The sequence below is a fragment of the Quercus robur genome, chromosome 11, assembly GCF_932294415.1.
Source record: "Quercus robur chromosome 11, dhQueRobu3.1, whole genome shotgun sequence".
Lineage (NCBI taxonomy): Eukaryota > Viridiplantae > Streptophyta > Magnoliopsida > Fagales > Fagaceae > Quercus > Quercus robur.
The window spans coordinates 51,539,649-51,567,621 of record NC_065544.1 but is presented as its reverse complement, the minus strand read 5'-3'; the positions used below and the strand labels follow the sequence as shown (position 1 = coordinate 51,567,621).

The window sequence follows — 27,973 nt, the reverse complement described above, 5'->3', positions numbered from 1 at the left end:
AAATAACACAATCGCTTGTTTCTATCTCTAGTATTACTCAAAATGAAGTTTTATATAAAGATAAATGTTACAATCTCTAAAATTTTCATGAGATTTACATGGACGATTAACAAAACCCAATTCCTAGGAAAAACAAAAGCAAGGCATAAGAAAAGAAAAAAAAAAATTAAATCAACCAGCTTCACAAAAGGAAGATTCATAAAGGTTTAGTTTGAACAGTGGCAGCAGTTATTCACCCAGCTGAACTCAACCCAAAGGATTTGAATATGGTGCAGATCCTTTTGTCACGTGAAATGGGTTTGAAACTGTGTCTAAATATGCAGCATTGAACCTCCTCAAAAACTGTACAGCATATTCCACAAAAATGTCAAATCAGGAACAAGTAAGCATTGTTGAATGTCTGTTAGAGATAAAGACTACAGCTTTTAAAAAAAATATTATTGGTAAGTCTCTCATGCAATTATTGGGTTATGAACTGATAATCTTACAAGGGGAGGTAGTATCATTTGAACTAAAGCTCAGTGGCTGAAGACCACAGTAACTATCTATGAACTTTCCTTTCCAAATAAGGGAATATATTCATGAGTGAGCTACGAGAAGGGCAAAACTAATTCCTATAAAAATAAATAAAAAAAACCAAGGGCAAAACCAATTACCAAACATATTGAGTGCTTATACACATCTATAGAAATAGTAACAACAAAATCTTGTAAGTTGAAGACTATACGTCACAAAGCAAACACATCCCATTAAAACTACCAGACTTGCAAAGAAATACAACTACATCCCATTAAAGCCAATGTGAAACCCCAATTCTTGCATAAAGGTCTATTCACTTTGGCATTTGCTTCTACTTTCTTACAATTTTGTAATAAAAAATGCTAACTCATTCACAAAAGATTGAGGGAAGGATATTAAAAAAAATTAGGAATGAAATGGAGTCAACCAAACAATACATCTAAGCATAACTACTTGGATAAAAAGTACTCAAATTATGCTAAGGAACAAAATATATCAAAAATAGTTCAATAAGAAGATTATAAAGAAATCATTTTCAATTCTTAACCACCCAAAGCAAGCAATAACCATTCGTGGGCTGCTTTGTCCATAAACATTTCTCTATGGGAATGTTTTCAGTAAAAGAAGATAGGCATCAAAGGAAATACAATATTTAAACTGTAAAAGCAATATCTTTAGCATAATAAGATCACAATTGACATTTTAGGGAGAAATTTTAAGAATCCAAGAGAACAAGAAGTAACATTCAGTATGGATGTGATAACATGAAGTTCAAAGAGGTCACCATAACATTACCAGGAAAGAAAAAGTTAAGTACATCTATCTATGCCATGTAAATTGTAAGTCACAGGAAGCATGAAATTCACGATGTCCATTTATCTTCAACAACTTAATAAATAAGTGTGCTAAAAGTTGATAAGCAACATGACTCACACAAGCCACTTTGAATTTTTGATAGTTGAGTATACATGCTATTTACTCAACTATCTCCTCAATATAAGATCAGCAACCATGACCTTGATAAGCAATCTATCCTAAATATAAAGCCACTCAATTAAGGTAATCAATCAGAATAAGAATTTATATTCATTTCTAACTCATAATCAATGCCAAGTATATATGAAGAACAAAATGGAAAACCATTAAGAATAAGCATGAAAATAAAATGCATCTTGCCTGTATCCTCTTTCATTTTCCTTAATAAGTTGCTGCACGGTTGGGTTTGTCAAGCAAAACTAGACTCTTAACATAAGAACCAACGAAAGTATAGTTATATGCAGAAATCCTAAGATCTTTACACTCTTGTGTCTCAAGGTCTTGTGAGACGAGCCGTTGGTCCAAATCCAATTGCACTACAACCTCACCACTCTTCCTAAAACCTTTAGCCCTGTATATGTACCCCTCAGCATGATCCGCACCTATTATGTCATTGATATCTTGATCCCTGAGACCTATATGAGGAAAAATCACAATTTTGGTCCATGAAGATGAATCTGCATACCTCTTCATCAGCCATACATTGACACAGAGAGTATGAAATCCCTCCTGACACAGGGCAAGGGAATTCCCATATGCTGAAATAAAGGGACGAATGTGAGACTCATCTTCATCATCTTTATCATCCGAAAGTATAGGCAGTACGATCTCGCTGAAAACCATGTCCCCCAAATCGAGAACCGTAATAAAATTGTGATATTTATTGCAATTAGTTCTCCTCAAAGCAACCCAATGCAGAGCGCCATTAACAAAAGGCAGTGGATCATGATGACGTACAGCACAAGGCAAAGCAGTTGTAACCATACTCCATTCACCTGTGGCAAGTGAGTAAACCTCAACCTTTGGTGGAGACGCACCCCAACCGTTTCTCCACACATCCCGAAGTGTCACAACCCTCACCACCTTATAGTCATTAGTTTTGGAATCAAATCCAAACCCAGCACTCGAATCACACCCATCGTACCACTGAGAGGTGACATTGGGTTTAGGAAGTTCCACAAACATTCTAACACAAGGGTTCCAGAGAATAATTCTGCGCGAAAAACCATCACCCATAACACAGACAAGGCCATTACAAGTACCAACCACACCGAATGGTGCTCCATGGGCTTGAGTATGAAAAGGGAAGTCAAACCTGGTGTGCTCATTGAAATCTTGGTTGTCACAATACAATTTGTAGACTTCTATTTCATGGGTGTCCCTTTCCATGCTGAACATTGCATCCTTTAGCCAGTCAGAGCAGAACCTGAAGAGGAGGAGGGGTTGGTTGTGGTTTGGAAACCTTAAGATGAGCAGAAATGAAGTCAGGGTTTCGGATAAGGGATCTCCATGTTTTGCAGACAGAGGTGAACCTTACAATGGATTTTGTAGGTAGGCGTAGGAGAATATTGGGTATCATTTCGGGAGGTAGAGAGTCCAACATCGCTACTTCTTCTTCTTCTTTAGTGAATAATGATTTGGAGACTTTAGCTGGTAAGTCTGACATGGTTCTCTGCTTCCTTCAAACCCTTCAAAAACACAAAACAGGAAAAATACTTTTGTTTATAAAATGCCCCACTGCTCAACAGGAAAATCATTATACCCAAACACTACCTACTGAAAACCCAGTGAAAGATATTAAGAACCCACAAAATCTCCCTGAAATTTAACCCAAATAACACAAAACAGAGAAAAAAGACAGAACCAGAGTGAACAAAATACAGAGAGAGGGAGAGAGAGGCAAGGAGACTAACCTGGACTGAGATGATCTGGGCAGAACAGCTTGACAGAACGAGACCAATAAGAGACCGAGATATAGATGTTAGACGGAGAGAAATGAGTGAGAGAGAGAGAGAGAGAGAGAGAGAGAGAGGTTCTTCAATGCGTTCCTGAGAAAGGTGGTCTTTGTTAGTGCAAACTGCAAAGCCAAGTCACACGTAATGGTCCCACCGGTTTTAGCTCAGAATAAGTATCCTCTGAAAAGGTTTCACGGCCAAGATTGAGAGTGGAAATGAATTCAACGGTTTAGGATCTTCTGGGGAAGACTAAAATTAAAGGGAGTGACAATTCTCATGGCTCGTAATTTTTGTGATAATTTCGCAAGAGATTTTTAATGAGGTTGTATAAATATGGTTGGGTATTATGAAAATATGTGCAGGTGAAAAAATACTGTGAAAATAAAGGGATGTTTGGTATATGCCAATAAAGAACGGTTTTTAGTGTTTAAACAACATTATCTTTATTTTCGCATATTTTTTTATCCACACATATTTTCAAAAAATATAAACAACGTTATTAAAATAAAATTCCTAAACAGATTGTAAGTATTGTGGTTTTTAAACAACGAAAATTGTTGTTTAAACAACCAAATGGCCCTTTATTATTGGAAATGATATAACTTGGAATGTGAAATTATATGAACTCGCTTGACTCTTGAGAATTTTTAAACAGTTGCTAGTTTTGTAATTTTGTTTTGAAAATGAATTATTTATACATATGATTGGCTAATTTAACTTTCCTTGCTTCAGCTGTATCATCATCTTCTGTTTTGCTGCATGATTGGCTTAATCATCTTCAATTTGGATCTTTTCATATACAGTGGTTACAACAATGTGATTAAATAAGCTTATTAATGCATCAGAATTTGGGAACTCTTCTTTAAAAAAATGTCAATGCACTCCATACACAAATTGCAGAAAAATTTTGCTTTAAAAAGAAAAAAGAGAATTTCTAAAGAATTGAAACTAGGAAGTGACAATGATGCAACCAAAAGTGAAATACTTCTGTGATAGGTTCATAAGTCAAATGCTTTATTTGAAATCTGGTAAGAACTAGACTGTTATCTAATAGAGAAATTTAGTTAAATTCAAGGTGACTACAATGCATTTGATTCAAAAATACAGCTGATATTAGTTTAATACAACTGAATTATTTAAACGAACTAATAAATTAACAAATTCAGAAAATCTCTTATTTATGGGAAGCCTTATTAACAAATTCTATCACTTTTTTTTTTTGGTTGAATAAATGATTTTATTAGAAGAAAAAAAAATTACAAGGACAAGAGCCAAAAGGGACTAGCACATCTCACTTTTTAACAAAAACCCAAGAGGCTATGGAGGAGATGGGAATAGACCCAGGCATTACAAGATGCTGCCCAATAAGCAATATTAGTTGAACCTTTCATGGATTTTCAACTTCCAAAGAACTTTCCAATGTAATGAAGAGAGAGGACCAATTGATTAAAATAATAATAATAAAAAAAAATAAAACTTGCATTGTGATCAGTTAGGTATGCAGATTTTGAAGAAAATGAATTTGGAACTGATGGTGTCACAGAAATCATCCAACTCCATAACTCGTCCATATGTCTCGTCCAACGAAGGGCAAGCTACAATAAATCAAATAGGTGAAGTGAATGTTGCGGGCATTCTGACTAACCTCGTCCGTCTATGGACGGATAATACTTCATGGAATCTTACTCATCATCATTTAAGCAGGGCAAGTCGTCCAAGATGATCTCGTCCATCTTTTACTAAAGGTGGACGAGTTCACCATGGAGGTCTCGTCCATCTTTTACTAAAGATGGACGAGTTCACATGGAACGGCCCGTCTGGCCTAGGTAACTTCCATAGCGGTTATGGAAGTTACCCCAATTCTCCGGACTCCTCGACATTGGGAACGGTTACCAAACAGATAACTGTTTCACACATACTATATAAGGCTTCTTCGATGAAAGGTAAGGCATTCAGACAATTTTTACTTTGAGAAAATACTCCTTTCTTACAGAGTTTAAAAGTAACTAACTTCATCATCGGAGGATTTTTGGCCGGTCCCCACCGGTCCCTTCTGATTCAGTGTTCTTTGTATTACAAGACATAGCCCAAAGATCATTGTTCGTGTCTAGTCAACCCACTGATATCCAAGGAATCATCAGGAACCAATACCAAGTGATCCGCATAATTTAATCTTTTGAATATTTATCATATTTATTGATTTTTTAAGGCCTATATATGTAATTTCATTTTCTTTTTTTGAGAAAAACAATAGAAATATTTGTAATTTATAATGCCTCTTTTGTCTGTATATAAAATAAAATTTCATACTTTATGGCCCAATAAAGAAAAAATAAATAAATTTTTGAGCCAAAAATTGAAAATGCTACTACATACAATACCCCCAAAAAAAAAAAAAAAAAATTCAATTTAATGCTCAAGTAGTCCAAAAAAAGACCGAAATAAACTGAAAAAAATAAAAAGGGTTGAAATAGACTGAAGTGCACTAGGATTTGACTAAAGTAGACTAAAATGAACTAAATAGACCTAATAGGAGCAAAGTAGGGAACAATTTGAATACTTTTAAGTTTTGTAATTAACGAATAGGTTTGGTGCTAATGTGTTCTCTATGCATGCCTTCTTTCAAAATGCCATATCATTTAGCATCAATGACAAAGGACACATCACACATGTGGCAATCAAAATGGATGTTGAATCATCAGGAGAAGCCCATATTTTATATAACAGTAATTGGCAATTAGGCCAAATGTTGAATTGTAAAAAATAATATTTTGTCTAATTGTCAAAAGAAGCTCATATTTTATATAACGGTAAAAATAAGTTATTATGATTTATTGGATGATAGTAAAAAAATAAATAAATAAATAAAAAACACCCTTAATAAAGCGTAAAGCGTGAAGAGTTTTTTAACAACAGATTAGATCATTATCACCCTCATCTCATACACTTGCCTCCTCGTACGGCTTCTTCTCCTTCCAACGGTCCAGTCTGTAAGGTTGCTCGCGACAGCAGCAAGTTTAATAGTATTTCCGAGTATCCAATTCCCTCTGCTTTATCTTCTCTGCAAATAGTCGGTTCCTGCAATGGTCTAGTGTGTCTCGCTCAATATGGACATGGTTCCCCTATTGCTGATGCTATATATTTGCGAAACCCCTGCATTAGAAAATATAAGAGGTTGCCTGATTTTTCCTTAACCCAATATCATTGGGTTTCTACTGGATTTGCTTATCAGTCCGGGACCAATGACTACAAGGTTGTAAAGATCACTAAAATGGGTGCACAAAACCACCATGGGGTTGAGGTTTACACATTAAGCTCCAACTCTTGGAGAAGGGTTGAAATGTCATTGGGAAACAATGTTGCGTTCAACAGTGGCAACTGCTGGCCTGCCACATTTGTTAATGGGGCTTTGCATTGGTTGGGAGAAGTTAAAGGTGGAGTGCAACTCGCAAATCGTGACGTGATTTTGTCATTTGATGTCAATAATGATAAATTTGGAGAGATAGCACTCCCTGATGGACAACAACTGATACCACAAGGTCTAGTGGCAGTACCACATGATCTAACGGTGTTCAAGGGGAAACTGGCCTTCATTACATTTGGTTACATCACAACCAACCGCATCAATGTCGAAGAATACATTGATTTTATGAAGTCGCATACACATAAGTCAAGCTTCATTTGGGTGATGGGGGAATATGGTGTACATGAATCATGGAGTAAACTTTTTTTTGTCCCTTTTGAAAACATTTCTATGGTTGCAACAGTTGGGGTGAACTGATAGTTAGAAAGGAAGTTGTGGTCAAATCCAATGCTGATTTTAAGTGGATTGAGTTGGTGATTGTTTCGCTTGACCCTGAAACTTTACATGAGAAGGATCTTGGTATATGAAATGTTTCACATTTAGCTACTACTTTCGTGGAAAGTCTTGTGTTTCTTGATGGAGCAGCTGAGCTATCTGGATGAGAAGTGAAATCATTAGCGATAATCATAGGAATTTGTTATGTAAGTGTGATACAAATGAGACCATTATCATGTTGTTTCCTATGGTGTCATTTTGTTTTGAGGTAGGCAGAAAAGTATTGATGTAATGTAGTTGAATTTTATTCTTGATTTGTATCAAACCTTAATGCTTTTTAGGATTCTCATATTATGTCTCGTATGTGTGCTGTGATCGGGTGTTGTCTGAATCCTAGAGCTACTGCTGTGCTGCTGTGTGCTTTGATCTGGTGCTGCCTGGGCCCAAGAGCTGCTCTGGTGCTGTGTTAAGTAGTGAGTGTGTAATAAAAGCTTGCTTGCTTGTATGAACTAATTCAAGCCGGTTGTGAATGCTGATAAGGGCAGTATTATTCTAGCTTTGTAGTGTAGAAGATATTAAAATTAGAGCATGTGCTCAATTATTGGAGCATGTGGCTAATTTAACTTTCCTTGCTTCAGTTGTATCATCATCTTCTGTTTTGCTGCATGATTGGCTTAATCATCTTCAACTTGGATCTTTTCAATTGTTGCAAACAAAACTGGCAAAAATATTAGTCATATACAGTGGTTACAATGTGCTTAAACATGCTTATTGAATGCAGCAGAATTTGGAACTCTTCTTAAAAAATGTCAATGCACTCCATACAAATCGCAGAAAATATTTGCTTTGAAAAGAAAAAAGAGAATTTCTAAAGAATTGAAACTAGGAAAAGAAAAAAGAGAATTTCTAAAGAATTGAAACTAGGAAGTGACGATGCAACCAAAAGTAAAATACTTATGTGATAGATTCATAAGTCAAATTCTTCTTTTGAAATCTGTTATGAACTGGACTTGAGTAAAGAAATTTAGTCAAATTCAAGGTGACTACAATGCACTTGATTCAAAAATACAGCTGATATTAGTTCAATACAACTGAATTATTTTAACGAACTAATAACTTAACAAATTCAGAAAATCTCTAATTTTTAGGAAGTCTTATTTACAAGTTCTATCACTTTTTTTTTTTTTTTGGGTGAATAAATTATTTCATTCGAAGAAAAAAAAACATAACAAATACAAGGACAAGAACCAAAAGGGACTAGCACATCTCACTCTTTAACAAAAACCCAAGAGGCTATGGAGGAGATGGGAATAGACCTAGGCATTACAAAATGCTGCCCATAACCTAGATTATGAGTGGTGATGCCGTAAAATCACCAGTGAGCTACACGATCCACGCTCACTTAAACTAACCACTTGCAAGAAGAAAGAAGTGATCTCACAGGGGGCACCGGTGTGATGTCAGCTAAATACCCTCTGAAGGTCAAGTTAGAATTATTCTCAACTCTAAAGTGTTAGAGAGGGTAAATTATGCGTACCTTGATTCATGAGGGCATTGGGGCTTTTATAGTAGTAGGAGGTTAGCCTTTCTTTCTTGACCTAGAAGTCTTTTCCTTATAGGACTCTACTTGAGTAATCCCAAACGTGATGGACAAACATTTCCTTGTAGAGTGGGTTTTTCATTAAGACGTATCTTCTAGAATTATCCTTGCACTAGTATTCTGATTTCCTTTAGGATTCTCTCGGATTTCAAACGTGTGCCCCAAATATTTCAAGTCATGCCAAGCCCTGGGCTCTCCCTTATCGCCGGCCCATGGGCTCAGATCCATCAGGCCCTATGTCATGCTATTTTTTACACCTTCAATGAGCAAGGGAATTAAATTGTCTTGGGAAGATGGAAAAAGACAAAGCAACAAAAGAGTTAAGCCTATTTCTAATATCATGAACTATATTTACAAATTACAGTCTCCCAATCCAGATGGATTTTTTGATTGATTGCCTTCATTGTGAGCTAGAGTCCCCTTCAAACAAAATATAGTTGAAGTCTAGATGCTTCAAATACAACTAGCATGGCTGCTTTACATGTTGGGTTTTGTGAAGCCTAGTTTTGTTTGATTTGGTTTGATGACCGGACCTGACCCAAATAATGTTGCGTGATTTTTAATAGGAGATTTTCTGAAGCTTAGTCTATGGAGCGAAGGATGTAGAAAACACAATTTTGTGATCAGGGTTGTTGTTGTTGTGTTTCTTGAGTGAGAGAAAAACTGTAGCTGCACTTTTTATTTTTCTCTGATAATAGTGAAATTCCTGCAACTCCGTGGACATAGGCAAATTGCCAAATCACGTAAATATTGTCTTGTGCGTGTGATTGTTTTTTTTCTTTGGCGTGTGTTTTCTTTATTTTTTGTTTCTTCCAGGTTGGTAATTTCGGATTAATTCCCTTCATTACATTCTGCCCATAGAATACTTCTTGGTGTTTCACAACCTGTTCAAGCAATCTAAAACTCTACCTTCCCAATCTCTGCAAACTACAGACGAGAAGGAGCCATTATCTCTAATGGTAGCATCAAAATTAAATTTATACCAGCCCATTGGGGAGGACACCATGAAATACCATTTGAATACTTCTGTTGCAAAGAGTCCCATGCTGCTTGATGAGATTGAAAACTTTTATTTATATGTTGTGCTAGTTCCATTGGTTGAATATCAACACCATTGTGCAGCAATGAGTTCCTGGATCTCCATATATTGTCACATAAGATGGAAGCAAAGAGCGTAAAGGAGGATTCATTGGATTTTTCAATTCCCAAGAATTTGGTTGGATGTAAAATTATTTTAATCCAATTTGACGTTGGTTGGGAACTTGTTTCTGCAAAACTAAGAGGCCATAGTGAGCTACGCCAAACAATCACTGTATAAGGACAGAAAGAAGATATGCTCATGAGTTTCAATAGGATTACAAGTTACAACATCTAGGAAAAGATGTATCTCAGTATCTGGAAGCACAAATCTTGCATTTAAAGTAGATTTTGTTGGAAGAATTTCCCATGAAATTTTTCAAAGAAGGTTCATGGATTTTCAACTTCCAAAGAGCTTTCCAATGTGATGAAGAGAGAGGGCCAGCTGATTAAAAAAAAAAAAAAAAACCCTTGCTTTGTGATCAGTCAAGTGTGCAGACTTTGTAGAAAACTTCCCACTAGAATTTGGAAACCATATCAAGTGATCTGCATTGTTTGAGGGGTGATAGTTTGGTGAAGTTTGGCATAGTCCCATGGACCACTAGCTGGATCAATTTGTTCACTTACCCAAGTTACCTATGAAGAAACTTGTGGCTGCATTAGTGCATTTGTGTGGTAAAAGAATCTACGAAAGATATCCAGGACCAGGGATTCTCCCAGACTTTTACAGTAGCTCCTGTACCAATTAAATAACAAGTTCCTTGCTTTAAGAGAGGTTTGATTTTGCAAATACTTTTCCAAATATATGAAGAGTTTTGCATTAACGGGGAAGAGAGGAAATTGTTGTTTTTCGAGTATTTTTGGTTTGTAGCACCTGCCAATCAAGCTTAGCAAGAAGGGCTTGATTAAGATTAACTTGAATTGTCAGGTAATTTTTGTCTTGAACAAAAAACAGAATTTCAAGTTAATATTTTTGAATATTTATCAATTTATTGATTTTTTAGGGTCTATATTTGTAATTTCCAATGTCTCTTTTGTTTGAAATTTTTTAGCTAAAAATTAAAGAGTTTAATAGAATAAAATTTCATACTTTTCGACTCAAAAAAAAAAAAAAAGAAAAAAAAAAGAATTTTTGAGCCAAAAACTGAAAATGCTACGTACAAAAAGAATCAATTTAGCATCTTAAAAAAAAAAAAATCAATTTGATTCTCAATTAGTCCAAAATGGACCAAAATAGACCGAAATGGACTGAATGAGGCAGACGTGGCTGAAATGGACTGAATGAGATCAGATTGTACTGAAGTGAAACAAAATAGACCAAAGTGAACCGGATTTGACAAGATTTGACTAAAGTAGACCAAAATAGAACAAAATGGAATAAAATGAACTAAATAGACTGAATAGGATCGAAGTAGGGAACAATTTGAATACTTTAAATTTTGTAAATAACAAATAGGTTTGGTGCTACTGTTCTCTATGCATGCCTTCATTCAAAATGCATATATCAAACAAGCATCAATGACAGAGGACACATCACACATGTGGCAAGCAAAGTGGATGTTAAATACTTAAAATCATCTTTGATAATATTAAAGGATGAAATTGCAAGTTTTACCAATGTAGTGCTTCTTCCATCAAGTAATTACAGAATGAGAGAAGCAAAAGATTCTGTTTCATGAGAAAGAAATTAAATGCCAAAATACGTTAAAATTAGATCACAATCAAATCATGTCTATATTACTAAAACTAATTAAAGGACATACTTGATGAAAAAAGCTGGCTCCTTTTTTATTTTTTTTATTTTAGGGAACTGGGTGGTCTATCAGTTCTGTCCCATTAGATTAGAAAGAAGAGGTTTTACTCTTTGGGTTTTTTACCTGCTGTGAAGTACACAACTTGACATATATGAGGAAAAAAGAACAAATAAAGTTCACCAACATTTTACAAGCAAGCAACAACATACACTAGTTCTTATGTTAAAATAGATGGAAAATTTTACATGAATTGATATGAATGCTCTAATTGTGTGAATATACACGATTACTATAGCAACCTTCTATATTTACAAAGACTGATACTGTGTTTTTTGTACCATATTGTATAAATTTCATCATTTTTTTGTATTTTACCATGACTAATGCAATTGCTCTAAGTTTTGTGAGAATTTATATCCAATGAAATCTTGTTATATGACACAGTTCATTAAGCATGCGTTTGGATTGGGCGTTTTGCTCAATCCTTGCATTTTGCGTTTTGTCTGTGGGTCCCATAAGTACTTTTCACGGACCCACAAAAGTCATCCAAACAAAAATTTCAATATAAATTTGGGTCCCACCACACTATTCACACATTTAAAAATGATTTTGCTATAGTGTTTTTAGCAATAAGTTTTTAATTTTCAGTAAATAAGCAGTGTCCATACTAAAAGTTACAACAATTCGGTATCATGAAATTCTAGGTCTGATATTGTGGCACTTTTTGGGTCTTACCACAAATAGCGTCAAATCTACCTTTTAGATGTTCGAATTGGTTGGGAAAGTACCCATCTGACATTTGAAATCTAGTTCCATTGTGCTTATTATGGTGTATCTGGAAGGAATGTAATCGGTGGACTTTTGAGGGCGTAGATAGTTTCAGAGATCAATTGCTTGTTTCCTTTAATGGATCTCTTTTTGACTAGTCTCAGACTAGAGGACTCACAACTAGTGATTCTCTCCCTTCTTTCCTTTGTTCTCTCCTCTTTTGTAATTAGTTTTTTTTTTTTGTTTTGTTTTCTTGTTGCTTTCCTTTGTAGCTTTTGGTTTTGCTTTATGCTCTTTTTGAAAAAATAGCTTTTTGAATATACATTTTTCTTACTTATCAAAAAAAAAAAAAATATATATATATATATATATATACATGAGGAAGCTCCAATATTCCAAATCAAATGGTAGAGATGGATTACTTAGTCCCACAAGAAAAAAAACATGTAGAGATGGACATTTTGACAATAAACTGCCAATGCAATTGGTTTTGTAGAAACTTATAAACCAGATTTTGGCGACTCCCATCTTGAATTTACAATATTATTTGGACCGAGATGCGTTCACTTTCCACAGACAACATAGGGAAGCACCAATTGTGTATTTATTTTCTCTGAAATCAGATTAAACCAAATACTATGATTAAGTATTAACTCAAAAATATATAATTTCTACCTGCAAGGTAACAAGAAACAACACATCAGTTGTCTTTATCTCCAGTATCACTAGAATGAAGTTTTATATAAGGATAAATGTTACAATCTCTATAATTTTCCTAAGATTCACATGGATGATTACTGAAACACAAATCCTAGGCAAAACAAAAGCCATGCATACAGGGGATAAATTTTCAATCGCCTTCACAAATGGAAGATTCCTAAAGGTACGGTTTCGATAGTGGTAGCAGTCATGGATATTGAAAATGCAGCTAAGCTTGTCAAAGGGAAGCAAGTCACTGTTGTGGGATTCCAAAATTCTGCATTGGACATTGCTATGGCATTCAATAGCAAATGGTATAAAAAAAATTCACTAATATTACAATGTAGAACTTGTAGGTTTTATAAAAGACACAACAACTTTAATAAGGTAATTTGCTAGGGAGAATTTACTTAATCATTAAGGCATACGCATGAAAAGTACTTTTAATTATCTGCTCCATTACTCAGATTTATACATATTGTTTTCATTGGTTTACACTAAATTTGCAGTCATTGACCATCTATGCGGTGTACTATACAAGACCGAACGTTGGATTGTCCTTGATTTCTTTCCCTGGGGTGTACCTTTACCTTTGTTATATGAACTAGTCGCTAACCCGTGTGATGCACGGGAATAACTACTGAATGAGTTTTAGGAGGGAAAAAATATCATTTTTGAGTTGTAGTAGTAAGCAAAAATGCTTGAATTTTTTTTTTTTAAAAATGATATTACAAGAAATAGCATAAAGTGTTATTAGTTATACAAAAAAAAGAAATGATGTTTTATTTATTAGTTTTTTGTGGGAATAAATAAGAGACAGAATATTGCATCTCTAGTTTAATTAGATATATATATATATATATATATATATAATATAGGTTGTAATACTTATACCAAAAGGTGCATTTTGAAAAGTCATAACCATTCAAATTATATATACCGAAAGTTGCTTATTAAAAAGTTATAACCCTTCACATTGGATATACCAAAATGTGCTATTGACCGAAAATGTTCCTATTGAATGAAAAAGTGTCTATTGACCTAAAATGTGCATATTGAATAAAAATGTGTCTATTAACCAAAAATGTGTTTATTACAGTGTTTTTTAATAAATACATTGCATAAATTTATATAGCCACATGGTGCAATAAGGATGGTCAACAAAAAGTCTAACATTTTGCTTTTATATTATACAAGCCCCTTCAGCGTGCAATCCGCTTTTTTTTTTATAATATTTTTTTTCAAATTTGACCCCTCCAAATATTGGGCTTATACTCCAATTTTTTGAAATTATTAACAATAGCTCACATAATGCTATTTTAATGAGTCCCTTGATGAATTAGTAAAAAGGCTAACCAATAATAAAATTGGCAGCCACGCAAAAATTGAGTCTAATAAAATATATTCAAAATATTTGACTCTATTATATTGACCAAATTTTCTTTATTCATCAAATTTATACACCTTTGCACATAAAAGGCCAAAGCTAGGGTATTAGCATTAATGGGACAAAATTGGCCTTTGCACTTTTCACACAAATTATATAGTATTTTGTCCCCTTTCCCAAACTAATTAGTGAAATGCCCCTCTTTTGAAACTCGATTTTCTCAAAATCGAGTTTAAAAAAAAATTTCTAGAGCCCTATAGTAGCATTTTAAAGAGCCTATAGTGATGTTTTAAGAACCTATAGTGGCGTTTTGGAACTCAAGTTCCATGAACTCGAGTTACAAGTAAAAAAAAAAAACAAAAAACTTGCATGGAACTCGAGTTCATGGAGCTCGAATTCCAAAATGCTACTATAGGTCCTTAAAATGTCACTATAGGGTTCCTTAAAATGCCACTATAGGGTTTAACTCGATTTCGAGAAAATCAAGTTTCAAAAGATGAGCATTTCCTTAATTAGTTTGGGAAATATGGCAAAATGCTATATAATTTGTGTGAAAAGGGCACAATTTTGTCCAACATTAATGACATGTTTATCTGTCATTTACATCCATGCAATCTTTCATAACATATCCATGTATTGCCAAATAAACAGCTAACGCATTTAACAAAAGATATCAACCGTGTGTATATATATATTACTCATAGATTGCATGCCATTAACTCCTGCCATTACAATCTTGCACATAAGTCAAGAATCATACCTTTTATAAATTATAATGAAACCTGTTTCTTACTTTTCCACCATCAATTAACCTAAACCGGTACAAGGCATGGGTCATCAAACCGTTCATGGTTTCATGAAATAAAAGAATTAATGGCTTCCAACTTAGACATTTATTCTCATCAAATACATATAGCCAATAAATCAATTAAGCGGTTTCACGCAATGAATAAATACATATAAGTTGCCCAAAGAATCCACCAAATAGTAACTCAAAACCAATTTGATAGTTTCATCTATACTTCTCTATATCAAAGACTAATAGCAATAATATATTACAACTTTCGACAATTTGTCTTTCATACAAACTCTATTTATTGTATTCGTTTTATTGTTGCACTATGAGATTGTCTAAGGTTGTTGTTTGAAAAATGAATAATATTAGAAAAGAATAAACCAGTTACGTTACTTGTAATCCAACATCAAAATCAATATCACCATCGAAAGTAATATTAACGCAAATATGAATATAAATCGCACAATAACATATACTTAGAACTTACACAAATCCTTTGAATTTATGAAACAAATACTGTGCTACGTTAACCCACTTTTTATTTACCATACATTTGAGGAGATATATTTGACCTTTAAACTTGTTTTGGAACTTTGCTGGCTGCTGCTATCAAAAAGAGAAGTCCTGTTGCAAATACTAAATTTCGGATAGTGGGAGAGAGAGAAGGGAAAGAAGAATGTTCAGTAAGAAAGATATAAAAAAAGAAGTGATGTTTTATTTAAAACTACTGCCCAAGAGTTGTGTCTCTAGTTTATAATAATAGGCAGGTTTTTTTTTATTTTTAATTTTTTTTTTAAGGTAAACGATTATCTAAAAAGATACAATTGTTGTTTCTCAAATAAAGAAAAGATACATAAACGTGGCTTTATGTAGCCACGTGGCACAATGAGGAGATGTCAACAAAAAGTCAAATGTTTCAACTGTTAGTTATTATATAGATTCATAAGCCTGGTGAAGTTTTTTTTGTTTTTTTGTTTTTATCTTGAGTCTCTTGGCAACAATTCTTTCACCAGTGGTAAATTTTCTTTCATTATATATATATACTAACACCCTTGAAGAAGGCTCTCCTAAGAGTTGAAGCTCAAAAACCTTTTATACATTCTCCAAATTTATTGAAAGTTATATATATAATAAAGAAGCTTCGGTTGGCAAAGTTAGGAATGGTACCAAAGCATAGTTTCCTTCAACAATTCAGTTCTTGTTTAATCTGGATAATGCCAGAAAAATTCTATGACAAAGTTTAAAAGGGAAGCAAAGTTTTGAAAAAAGGTACAAGCTTCAGCTTCTGCTAAAAAGAAGTTTTTATGGTTAATGGTGAGGATCAACTTCTAAAGATTGATTTGGTCATATTGGCTACTGGCTCCAGGGGTGATGAAAAGCTCGAAGACATTTTTGTGTCCCCTCACCTTTAAGGACCCTATAGCCGAGTCCCCTAATACCACAGTTCCCCTCTATAGGTTAGTTCATTTCTTTTGTGGGTGGGGGTCATAACATTAGAATTCAATAACAAGCAAAACATGAAATGAACTTTAAATAGAAGCATAAGTATTAATATCATACCTGTTGATAGATTAGTATTCTAACATCATAAGAAGATTATTGAATCATTGATTAAATCTCTTTTGTATTTCTTATAATAACTTCTCAACATTATGATTTTTTCAAATAAGATTGTATAAAGCTTGATAGAAACTTGGTAATACAAAATTGAAAATTTTAATGAATGAAAATTGGACTTTTGTATGATACTTAATTCTGCCATTGTCCATAATCAATTCCAAAATTTTGGGACGAAGGGTTTGATTGTTGTGTTTGGTTCCTTGGATAGTTCAAAACCTCATGCATTTAGAAAGTAATAATGAAAATGAGGGAATGAAATTTTCAATTTACCAGGGAATGCATTCATCACAAATTCCACAATTAACAGTAACTAGCCGCAAACTCACGTGTTGTGCGTGATAATCATTTTTATGGTCGCTTTATTAAATTTTTTTTTTTTTACAATTTAAACTAATTTAATAAAGAATAATGTATTTCATAATAATAGTTAACAACAAACTACTTTACTCAATCTTTAGTCTTTAGTCTTTACTCTCTCCTCTAAACATGTCCCAAACAAGACAACCTCCTCAACATCTCCCACAAGACATTGTCCTCAACAGCTTGGCAAAGCTACCTGTCAAACATGTATTAGGTTCATTGTTTAAAATCTACTTGGCTTCTCTTTCACCATTTTAGAATTTATATTTTGACTCGTTGATGGCAGTGACTGTGTAAATTTTACATCCGGTTACTGCTTTACCCTTCATAGTGTGAAATTGTGAATTGGACAATGATTATGATTTCAAAATAAGTGATTGGTATATTGCTGTTTGCATTAAATGGTTTGGTATTTGTGTAGAGACCCAAAAGGGGGTCTTATAATTTATGGAATCCCACATCGCCTAGGAACGCACATGGAGATATGCTCATAAGGAGTGACCTCCTTTAAATGTGTAGAGATTTTTTCCCCACTGCTATGTATTTTGGGAGAGAACAAAACTGTGAGGAGTATTGAGCCCCAAAACGGACAATATCTACATTGTTGGGGGCTGGGTCGTTACAATTTGGGTTTGAAACTCTGCTATATTCGAGAGGAATGTCTCCATAATGATGGATAGCTTGGAGGACATTTGTAAATGTTTTAAACAAAATTGATTTTCTTTATTGAGTTCCACACACTGATAGGAGTATTACTAGTTTCTTAGGTGATAACTAGCTTTATTTTTTAGTATGTAATGGCAATGATTGGTATAGTTAAATCCTATAAATTAGCCTGTATAGGACATGAGAATGCAATTGAATATCCTGGGAGTGAAGTTTACTTCCTGCAACTTCAGAACATCTATGGCTTTTGTAACACATAAATCATCTCCACGTCCACCCCTTTATATATGATTAAATGTATGATCAAATATAATTTGTGAAAAGCTTGAAATCCAATAATAGAGAGAATAGAGATTACGGCTCTCAATGTCTATTGACAAGCATATTCATATTATGGAATTTCTTGAGGTCTACTTAGCAAATTAGGAGGATTTAATCTCTCAACCATAATTTCAGCACCTCCTGTTTAGTTGTTAAAAGATACCCCAACCCGGTATCAAGAAATTTGGTATCTAATGGTCTGGCATTCTTAGGAGAATAATGTTTATGTCATTGAACTACATCCAACACATGAGAAAGCTCATGTCTTTCAAATCAAATGGTAGAGATGGACATTTTGACCAGAAACTGCCATTGCAATGGGTTTTTAGAGACTCATCAAATTTTGGCAGCTCCCATCTTGAATTTACAGTATTATTTGGACCCAGATAGGTTCACACTCCACAAACAACATAAAGAAGCTTCAATCCTGTATTTATTTTCTGTGAAAGCCAGATATTATGAGGAAGTATTAACTGAAATAATATCATTTCTACCTGCAAAGAACACGAAATAACAAAAGCACTTGTTTCCATCTCCAGTATTACTCAAAATGAAGTTTTATATAAAGATAAATGTTACAATCTCTAAAATTTTCATGAGATTTACATAGACGATTATCGAAACCCAGTTCCTAGGCAAAACAAAAGCAAGGCATAAGAAAAAAAAAATTAAAAAAATCAACCAGCTTCACAAAAGGAAGATTCATAAAGGTTTAGTTTGAACAGTGGCAGCAATCATTCATCCAGCTGGACTCAACCCAAAGGATTTGAATACGGTGCTGTTCCTTTTGGCACGTGAAAAGGGTTTGAAACTGCGTCTACATTTGCAGCATTGAACCTCCTCAAAAACTGTAAAGTGTAAAGCATATTCAACAAAAATGTCAAATCAGGAACAAGTAAGCATAAAGACTACAGTTTTTTATGTTCTAAAAAAAAAAAAAAAAAAAAAAGACTACAGTTTTTTTTTTTTTTTTTTTTAATTACCGATAAGTCACACATGCCATTATTGGGCTATGAACCGATAATCTTACAAAGGGAGGTAGTGTCATTTGAATTAAAGCTCATTGGCTGAAGACCACAGTAAGTATCTATGAACTTCATGAACTTTCCTTTCCAAATTAGGGCAAAACTAATTCTAAAAATAAAAAATATAAAAAACCAAGGGAAAAACCAATTATCAGAGACATTGAGTGCTTATACACACCTATAGAAATAGTATCAACAAAATCTTGTAAGCTGAAGACAATACGTTACAAAGCAAACACATCCCATTAAAACTACGAGACTTGCAAAGAGATACAACTACATCCCATTAAAGCGTGAAACCCCAATTCTTGCATAAAGTTCTATTCACTTTGGCTTTTGCTTCTACTTCATACAATTGTGTAATAAAAAATACTAACTCATTCACAAAAGATTGAGGGAAGGATATTAAAAAAAAAAGGAATAAAATGGAGTCAACAAAACAATAAATCTAAGCATAACTACTTTACCCGGATAAAAATACTCAAATTATGCTAAGGAACAAAATATATCAAAAATAGTTCACTAAGAAGATTATAAAGGAATCATTTTCAATTCTTAACCACCCAAAGCAAGCAATAACCATTTGTGAGCTGCTTTGTTCATGAACATTGCTCTATGGGAACGTTTTCAGTAAAAGAAGATAGGCATCAAAGGAAATAGAAGATTTAAATGGTACAAGCAATATCTTTAGCATAATAAGATCACAACTGACATTTTAGGAAAGAAATTTTAAGAATCCAAGAGAACATGAAGTAACATTTAGTATGGGTGTGAAAACATGAGGTTCAAAGAGGTCACCATAACATTATCAAGAAAGAAAATGTTGAGTACATCTATCTATGCCATGTAAATTGTAAGTCGCAGGAAGCATGAAATTCACAATGTCCATTTATCTTCAACCACTGGATAAATAAGTGTGCTAAAAGCTGATAAGCAACACAAGCCACTTTGTGTTTTTGACAGTTGAGTATACACGCTATTTACTCAACTATCTCCTCAATATATGATCAGCAACAATAAACATGATAAGCAATCTATCCTAAATACAAAGCCACTCAATTAAGGTAATCAATCAAAATAAGAATTTATATTCATATCTAACTCATAATCAATGCAAAGTATATATAAAGAGCAAAATGGAAAACCATAAAAAATAAACACAAAAATAAAATGCATCTTGCCTGTTGTTGTTCCTCTTTCATTTTCCTTAATAAGTTGCTGCACGGTTGGGTTTGTCGAGCAAAACTAGACTCTTAACATAAGAACCAACGAAAGTATAGTTATATGCAGAAATCGGAAGATCTTTACACTCATGTGTCTCGAGGTCTTGTGAGACGAATGGTTGTTCATACAATTCCACTAAAACCTCACCACTCTTCCTAAAACCTTTGGCACTGCGTTTGAACCCGTAACCCACATCTTCTATGTCCTTGATAGCTTGATCCAAGGGACCTAAATGAGGAAAAATCACAATTTTGGTCCATGAAGATGCATCTGCATACCTTTTCATCAGCCATACATTCAAATTGAGACCACGACCCCCGTGAATCAGGGCAAGGGAATTCCCATATGCTGAAATAAAGGGAAAAATGAAAGACTCATTTCCATTATCTCTTTCATCCGAAAGTATAGGCAGTGTTATCTCACGGAAAACCATGTCCCCCAAATCGAGCACCGTAATAAAATTGCGATATTTTAAGTGATTAGTTTTCCTCAAAGCAACCCAATGCAGAGCGCCATTAACGAAAGGCATATGGTCACAAGGATGTACAGCACCAGGCAAAGTAGTTGTAACCATACTCCATTCACCTGTGGCAGTGAGTAAACCTCAACCTTTGGTGGATACACACCCCAGTCGCCTCTCCTCCTCACATCCACAACTGTCACAACCCTCACCACCTTATAGTCATTAGTTTTTGAATCAAATCCAAGCCCAGTAGCCCCATCGTACCCATACCCATCGTCCTCGTGATAGCCCTGATAGGTGATACTGGGTTTAGGAAGTTCCACAAACATTCTAACACAAGGGTTCCAGAGAATAATTCTGTCCAATAAACCATCATCCTCAACACAGACAAGGCCATTACAAGTACCAACCACCCTAAATATTAATCTACGACCTAGAGTATGAAAAGGGAAGTCAAACCTGGCATGATCATTGAAATCTTGGTTGTCACAATACAATTTGTAGACTTCTTTTTCATCGTTGTCTTCTTTTTCACAATCCAGGCGGCTGTCAGAGCAGAACCTGAAGAGGAGGAGGGGTTGGTTGCAGTTGGAAAGCTTAAGATGAGCAGAAATGAAGTCAGGGCTTCGGATGAGGGATCTCCATGTTTTGCAGACACAGGTGAACTTTACAATGGATTTTGTAGGTAGGCGTAGGAGAATATTGGGTAGGATTTCAGGGGGTAGAAAGTCCCACATCGCTTCTTCTTCTTCTTCTACTTCTTTGGAGAATAATGATTCGGAGACTTTAGCTGGTAAGTTGTCTGACATTGTTCTCTGCTTCCTTCAAAAAGACTTTAGCTGCTCAACAGGAAAATCACACACCCAAACACTACCTACTGAAAGCCCAGTAACAGATATTAAGAACCCACAAAATCTCACTGAAATTTAACCCAAACAACACAGGAACAGAGAAAAACAGAGTAAAAGGACAGAACCAGAGTGAACAAAATACAGAGAGAGAGAGAGAGGCAGGGAGTCTTAACCTGAGCTGAGGTGATCAGGGCAGAACGGCTTGAAACATAGCATACTTACTCGGATTCAGATCAGCTTGCAATGTATCTTTAAATCTAAACCATTAAATAAAATATATTAAAAAAAGTTAAAGTTAAAATGTAAAAAATATAAAAAAAATTGTGAAAAAAAGTGAGTGAATTTGACAATTTGTAAACAAAAATGGCAAAAACAGTAATCATATACAGTGGTTACAACGTCAACAATGTGCTCGAACAAGCTTATTTAATGCATCAGAATTTGGGAACTCTTCTTAATAAAATGACAATGCACTCCATACACAAATTGCAGAAAAATTTTGCATTAAAAAGAAAAAAGAGAATTTCTAAAGAATTGAAACTAGGAAGTGACAATGATGCAACCAAAAGTAAAATACTTCTGCGATAGATTTATAAGTCAAATGCTTCATTTGAAATCTGTTCAGAACTAGACTTTTATCTAGTAGAGAAATTTAGTCAAATTCAAGGTGACTACAATACATTTGATTCAAAAATACAGCTGATATTAGTTCAATACAACTGAATTATTTTAACGAACTAATAACTTAACAAATTCAGAAAATCTCTAATTTTTAGGAAGCCTTATTTACAAATTCTATCACTTTTTTTTTTTTGCTGAATAAATGGTTTAATTAGAAGAAAATAAAAAAATTTAAATTTAAAAAAAATCATAACAAATACAAGGACGAGAGCCTAAAGGGACTAGCACATCTCACTTTTTAACAAAAACCCAAGAGGCTATGGAGGAGATGGGAATAAACCCAGGCATTACAAGATGCTGCCCAATAAGCAAGATTAGTTGAACCTTTCTTGGATTTTCAACTTCCAAAGAACTCTCCAATGTGATGAAGAGAGAGGGCCAATTGATGTGTGGTGGGGGGGGGGGGGGGGGGGGGGGATTTGTACTCGCATTTTGATCAGTCAAGTATGCAGATTTTGTAGAAAATTTCCCACTAGAATTTGGAACCAATATCAAATGATCTATATAATTTAATCTTTTGAATATTTATCATATTTATTGATTTTTTAAGGCCTATACATGTTGTAGGGTCACGTTCTGCGACGAACCGCAGTAGAGTTGGGTTCGCACGTGAATGGGCCCAAACAATATCATTTGTAGAGAGTGGATTCGAAAGGCTAGGCCTTAGTTGCCCAGTGGTGGTTGTGGTGGTATTCATAGGTGATTTAAGCGTTTTCACCCTTGGGGCCTTTCTTCTGAAAGTAGACTGGGAGCCTTTTTTCTTTAGACAGTCGTCCCAGCCCCCCCCCCCCCCTCTATATTACTTATTTTTTCTTTTATACTAGTCTGCACTCATTTTCCTTCGTCCACGTGTAGGGTCGACATTTCCAAGACTGATACTTGTCATGTCAATCCCAACCCAAAGTTATTGGGAGTGGTTAATAAAGTTAATGGATAAGGCTCTGTTAGGCGCAGAGATATGCATGGGGAAGATGGTAAAGGCAGCCTTTCCTAGATATTTTAGATTTCCCTTCAAGCATGTCCCTTTACCGTTTTGCCCCTGTTCTTGGTGGATCTTTGGGTCAGCCGAGGACTGCACTGTCCTCGGTTGCTTCTCCGGGCCAATTGGGCCTTACTATTCTTGAGCTCGGGTCATGACCTTTTTCGGCTTAGGCCTTTGAACTCTCCATCAGCAAGTGGGCCTGGCCCATCAATTATTGGACCCCACAATAGCCCCTCAAAACCCTGTTGTCCGACATCATGGTTGGAGAGAGGGGTTTTGGTAATACCGAGCCTTTATTATGGCTCATTTAATTCATCCCTTGACTGGTGCTGGTGACTCTTCACCTGCCCAGGGAATGTACCGGCCTACAAGACGTTTCCCTTGATTTGCGCACGATGCGTTTATGCCGTTTGGTTATCTGAAGCGCGCCTTTAATGTCTTCCCTTTACGAGGCCTCCCAGATTCAACGATTTTTGATGGCGTGGGGGAACTAAACGGACGCATTCATGTTTGCAGATTTCCTTGGAGATCTGAACGTATTATGCTCTCTTTTCCTCATCCCCTATATAAAGAGAGAAGACAAAAGCTTACTTTCTCATACCTGAGTCCCTCAGATTCCTCCCAGAGTCCACCTCTTCTCTCTGGTTATACCTTATTCGATAGAAAGTTCACCACAGTAGTCAGCCATGAATAAACCACTTCACTCCCAAAAACACCATGTCCCAATAAAGCTCGAGATGGCTCGGTCAGGACAAGGATGGCGGAGACTCAAGATTCGTCTCCTCTTCCTTTTAGCCAAAATCCGAAGCAGGGACTCGTCACATCTTACTTTCGGTGTGACCGAGTCAAAGACATCCATTATCACCACCCTCCGCTCTGTCATGAGCATATATAACATGGCACCAGTGTGTTAGGAGTCAAGACTGGGGCAGGGACTAAGTGCCCCTGCTTCTTCTTCTCTTCGTTCACTGGCGCCTCCTTCTGCCTCTCTTTCTTCTTCTTTCCACCACCAGATCCATCCTGGTGCTTTTCCTTTTCCCTCTTTTGCTCATTTTTCTTTCTTTTCATTTCTTCCCTCTTCTTCTCCTCCTTCTTTTACTCATGTCCTCCATCTTCCTCATTCATCTCCTCCATCTTCTGCTCATGTCCTCCATCTTCTTCTTCCTTTGCGCTCCTTGATGACAAGAGCTTGCTGAAGTGCTTCCATGTGTTCCAATTCTTCTTCCTTCTTCTTCATCTTTTTCTAAAGAAGGTTCTTCTCCTGATATGAGCAGTACTGAGGCAAAAATTGGAGAGACTTTGAAGGCGAGTTTAAAAGACACTTGACTGTTTACTTATCTGTATTGCGGATGCTATTGTTGCTTTGGCAGTTCATCTTTTGTATAGGCTTGTTTAAGCCCTTCTTTGTACGTTGTAATAATTTTTCACATTAATAAAAGTTGCTGTTACCTTATTTCGCATGTTATGTTTTTATGTTTTTACAAGTTTACAAACGCTGCTCGGCACCGTAATATAGCATTTGAATCAATGATAACTAAGGCTAAAATGTTTGCTAATAAAAAGGTGTCACCATAACTTTAATAAAATTATTTAACATAGCAAAGCCGACCAGTGAGGAACGAAACTCACCTTAAAATTAGCCAAGATGAGGACTAAGTGCTCGATACGGTGTAGGAAGTAACTATCCGAGGACATGTCATTCGCCAAATGGACAGTTTCCTTAAGTTAATGAAAGTTGGGTCGTTTCGCCATCTTCTTAACACACTGGCTTTAACCTTTCACAGTATTTGAGCCGAGAACCTTCCCCATTCGAGTAGTCGGTTTCCCAAAAGGCTTGAGTCCGAGGACTTCGTAACGCCTGGGTTCTGTCTAAAACTTAGATTTTTTCTCAATACTTGGTTTCCCCATAGGCTTGAGTCCGAGGACCTTGCAAGCCATAGATTCTGTCCAAAACTTAGGTTTTTCTCAGTACTTGGTTTCCCCATAGGCTTGAGTCCGAGGACCATGCAAGTCCTAGGTTCTGTCCAAAACTTAGGTTTTTCTCAGTACTTGGTTTCCCCATAGGTTTGAGTCCGAGGACCATGCAAGTCTTAGGTTCTGTCCAAAACTTTTTGAGCTCAGTTTCTCCCTTTCCTCAGGTATTTCACGAGGTGCCGAGCAGGAAGTTGTCCTCGGCAACAGTTATTCCTCGGCGTGGGCCATTGCCCCTGGGCCCCCATGCAGAACAGGCCTGGGCCGCGAATTCACTTGGCCCACAACTTAAAAGGTATTTATGTAGTTTTTGGTTACGTAGTACTTTTTGGCGTCCCAATGTTCGAGGTGCACCTTCTAGAGACTCCTTTAATCCCCTGGTTGCAGGTGGCGTTGGAGATTGAGCCTAAGCCATCTTGTCTGTAGCGTTCCTTGAGACGATGCGTGAATTAAATGCCACCACCTTATCTCTTTAAATAAATAGGAGAGAAAGTTACTTCACCTTCGCACCAATTCTTTAGTTTTCTCCCAAATCACAGCTCCTATACTCAGTGTTGTCCTCCCTTAGCACAACATGTTTGAAGCGAAGGTTGGGAAGAAGGAACTCTCTCCGCCACGGAAGCGCCGTGCCCTCATGAGACTCAAAATAGTGAGGTATGGGCACAGGAAGCATAAGTTCAAGAGAATACTCCATTTCGATCGAGGGGAAATGATGTCTCTCCCTCTTTTAGTCAAAATCCGAAGCAGGTTCTGTTCATGCCAGAATTTTGGTGTGTCAGAAGAAAGATTCTCCGCCATCAGCGTCTCTGCCTTGTGGCGGACAAATATTTAGAGAAAGCCCCTCAACTTCCAACTCCCTGCACCTTTCCTTCAGTGGTGTCAGGCTCAAGTTGGGTCTCTTTTGCTGTTTGAGTTGTGGGCATGTGAAAGCATTGAGGAAGAACAAGGTCTTGGAACTGTAGCCAATCTCTCCTCTGATCTACTTCCTCGGCTTTATCTTATTCTCTTGTATCTTCCTTTCTTTTTGGTTATGTAGTGAGCTTTGACACAAACTGATTCCGGCTTTTCATTGTACGCTGTACTATTTCTTTGTTTTAGTAAAAAAAAATGGAAATTTCTTTACTTGTTTTGAATACTGTTCCTTTGACAACACTACTTTGTGAATGGGTGTGCTCCATGTGTGTGTTTCTCCTCGGCGGTATTTAAAGCAAGGACTCTTGAAACACAGTCCAACTAATTCTAATTTACCGACACTATCAGGCATAATAATAATAACTCATAGTAAGTTAAACTTAGGAAACTAACCGAGATAACGGTTGAACGTTCTATAATAAGCGCGAGAATCCTGTCTGAGAACGACAAATTCTAAATAATTCATCCAAGGGAGTGACCGAGCATTACATGACTTCGATTATGCTTTTGGAAACACGTTACTCCATTCCGTACTGGTCTCTTTAGTGTTGAGGATCCGAGGGCAAACTAGAGAATCCATGTAACGTAGTTTTTCCTTTTAAGTAGTTGGTTTCCCCAGAGTCTTGGGTCCGAGGACCATACAAGGCCTTGGTTCTGTCCAAAACTTGTATTGTCTTTGTAAGTAGTTGGTTTCCCCAGAGGCTTGGGTCCGAGGACCATACAAGGCCTTGGTTCTGTCCAAAACTTGTATTGTTTTCTTAAGTGGTTGGTTTCCCCAGAGGCTTGGGTCCGAGGACCATACAAGGCCTTGGTTCTGTCCAAAACTTGTATTGTCTTTGTAAGTAGTTGGTTTCTCTAGAGGCTTGGGTCCAAGGACCATACAAGGCCTTGGTTCTGTCCAAAACTTGTATTGTCTTTGTAAGTAGTTGGTTTCCCCAGAGGCTTGGGTCCGAGGACCATACAAGGCCTTGGTTCTGTCCAAAACTTGTATTGTCTTTTTAAGTGGTTGGTTTCCCCAGAGGCTTGGGTCCGAGGACCATACAAGGCCTTGGTTCTGTCCAAAACTTGTATTGTCTTTGTAAGTAGTTGGTTTCCCCAGAGGCTTGGGTCCGAGGACCATACAAGGCCTTGGTTCTGTCCAAAACTTGTATTGTCTTTGTAAGTAGTTGGTTTCCCCAGAGGCTTGGGTCCGAGGACCATACAAGGCCTTGGTTCTGTCCAAAACTTGTATTCTTCTTTATTTATTTATCTTCCGAAGGTTTAGCTCCTCGAACAAGGTGGGGGAAGCTAGCCTGATGTTTGAAGCCCCTAGACTTGCCCATGTCATTGACACCGTGAAACGTAGCCCCTAGTGGGAACTTATGTTGGAATAGCAACAATGTGTCGCCGGTGATAAAGGCACCCTCATAGACCCTTGTTCGACAGAAGCTCAACTTCACCACCGCTCGAGCTAACGCGCAAGCCTTTCCCACAGACGGCGCCAATTGTAGGGTCACGTTCCGCAACGAACCGCAGTAGAGTTGGGTTCGCACGTGAATGGGCCCAAACAATATCATTTGTAGAGAGTGGATTCGAAAGGCTAGGCCTTAGTTGCCCAGTGGTGGTTCTGGTGGTGTTCATAGGTGATTTAAGCGTTTTCACCCTTGGGGCCTTTCTTCTGGAGGTAGACTGGGAGCCTTTTTTCTTTGGACAGTCGTCCCAGCCCCCCCCCCCCCTCTATATTACTT

At 36.2% G+C, this 27,973-nt stretch overlaps 1 protein-coding gene across 4 annotated transcripts; it reads right to left on the bottom strand.

The window, feature by feature from the left end:
- Positions 1-3: 3 nt before the first annotated feature.
- On the bottom strand, positions 4-22,008 carry LOC126705600 (putative F-box protein At2g02030). 4 transcript variants are annotated; one of them, XM_050404685.1, is made up of 4 exons: positions 21,874-22,008; positions 20,996-21,726; positions 1,696-2,355; positions 4-342 (listed from the first exon to the last, which is right to left on the bottom strand). In XM_050404685.1, the coding sequence occupies exons 2-3, from the start codon at positions 21,656-21,658 to the stop codon at positions 1,717-1,719; spliced, it is 1,302 nt and encodes a 433-aa protein (XP_050260642.1). In that variant the 5' UTR covers positions 21,659-21,726; positions 21,874-22,008; the 3' UTR covers positions 4-342; positions 1,696-1,716. The 4 variants fall into 4 exon arrangements, with proteins under 4 accessions (XP_050260642.1, XP_050260643.1, XP_050260644.1 ...); XM_050404686.1 differs by having other exon boundaries at positions 20,996-21,723; positions 21,874-21,995; XM_050404687.1 differs by having other exon boundaries at positions 1,696-2,761; positions 21,411-21,945.
- Between the last annotated feature and the right edge of the window lie 5,965 nt (positions 22,009-27,973).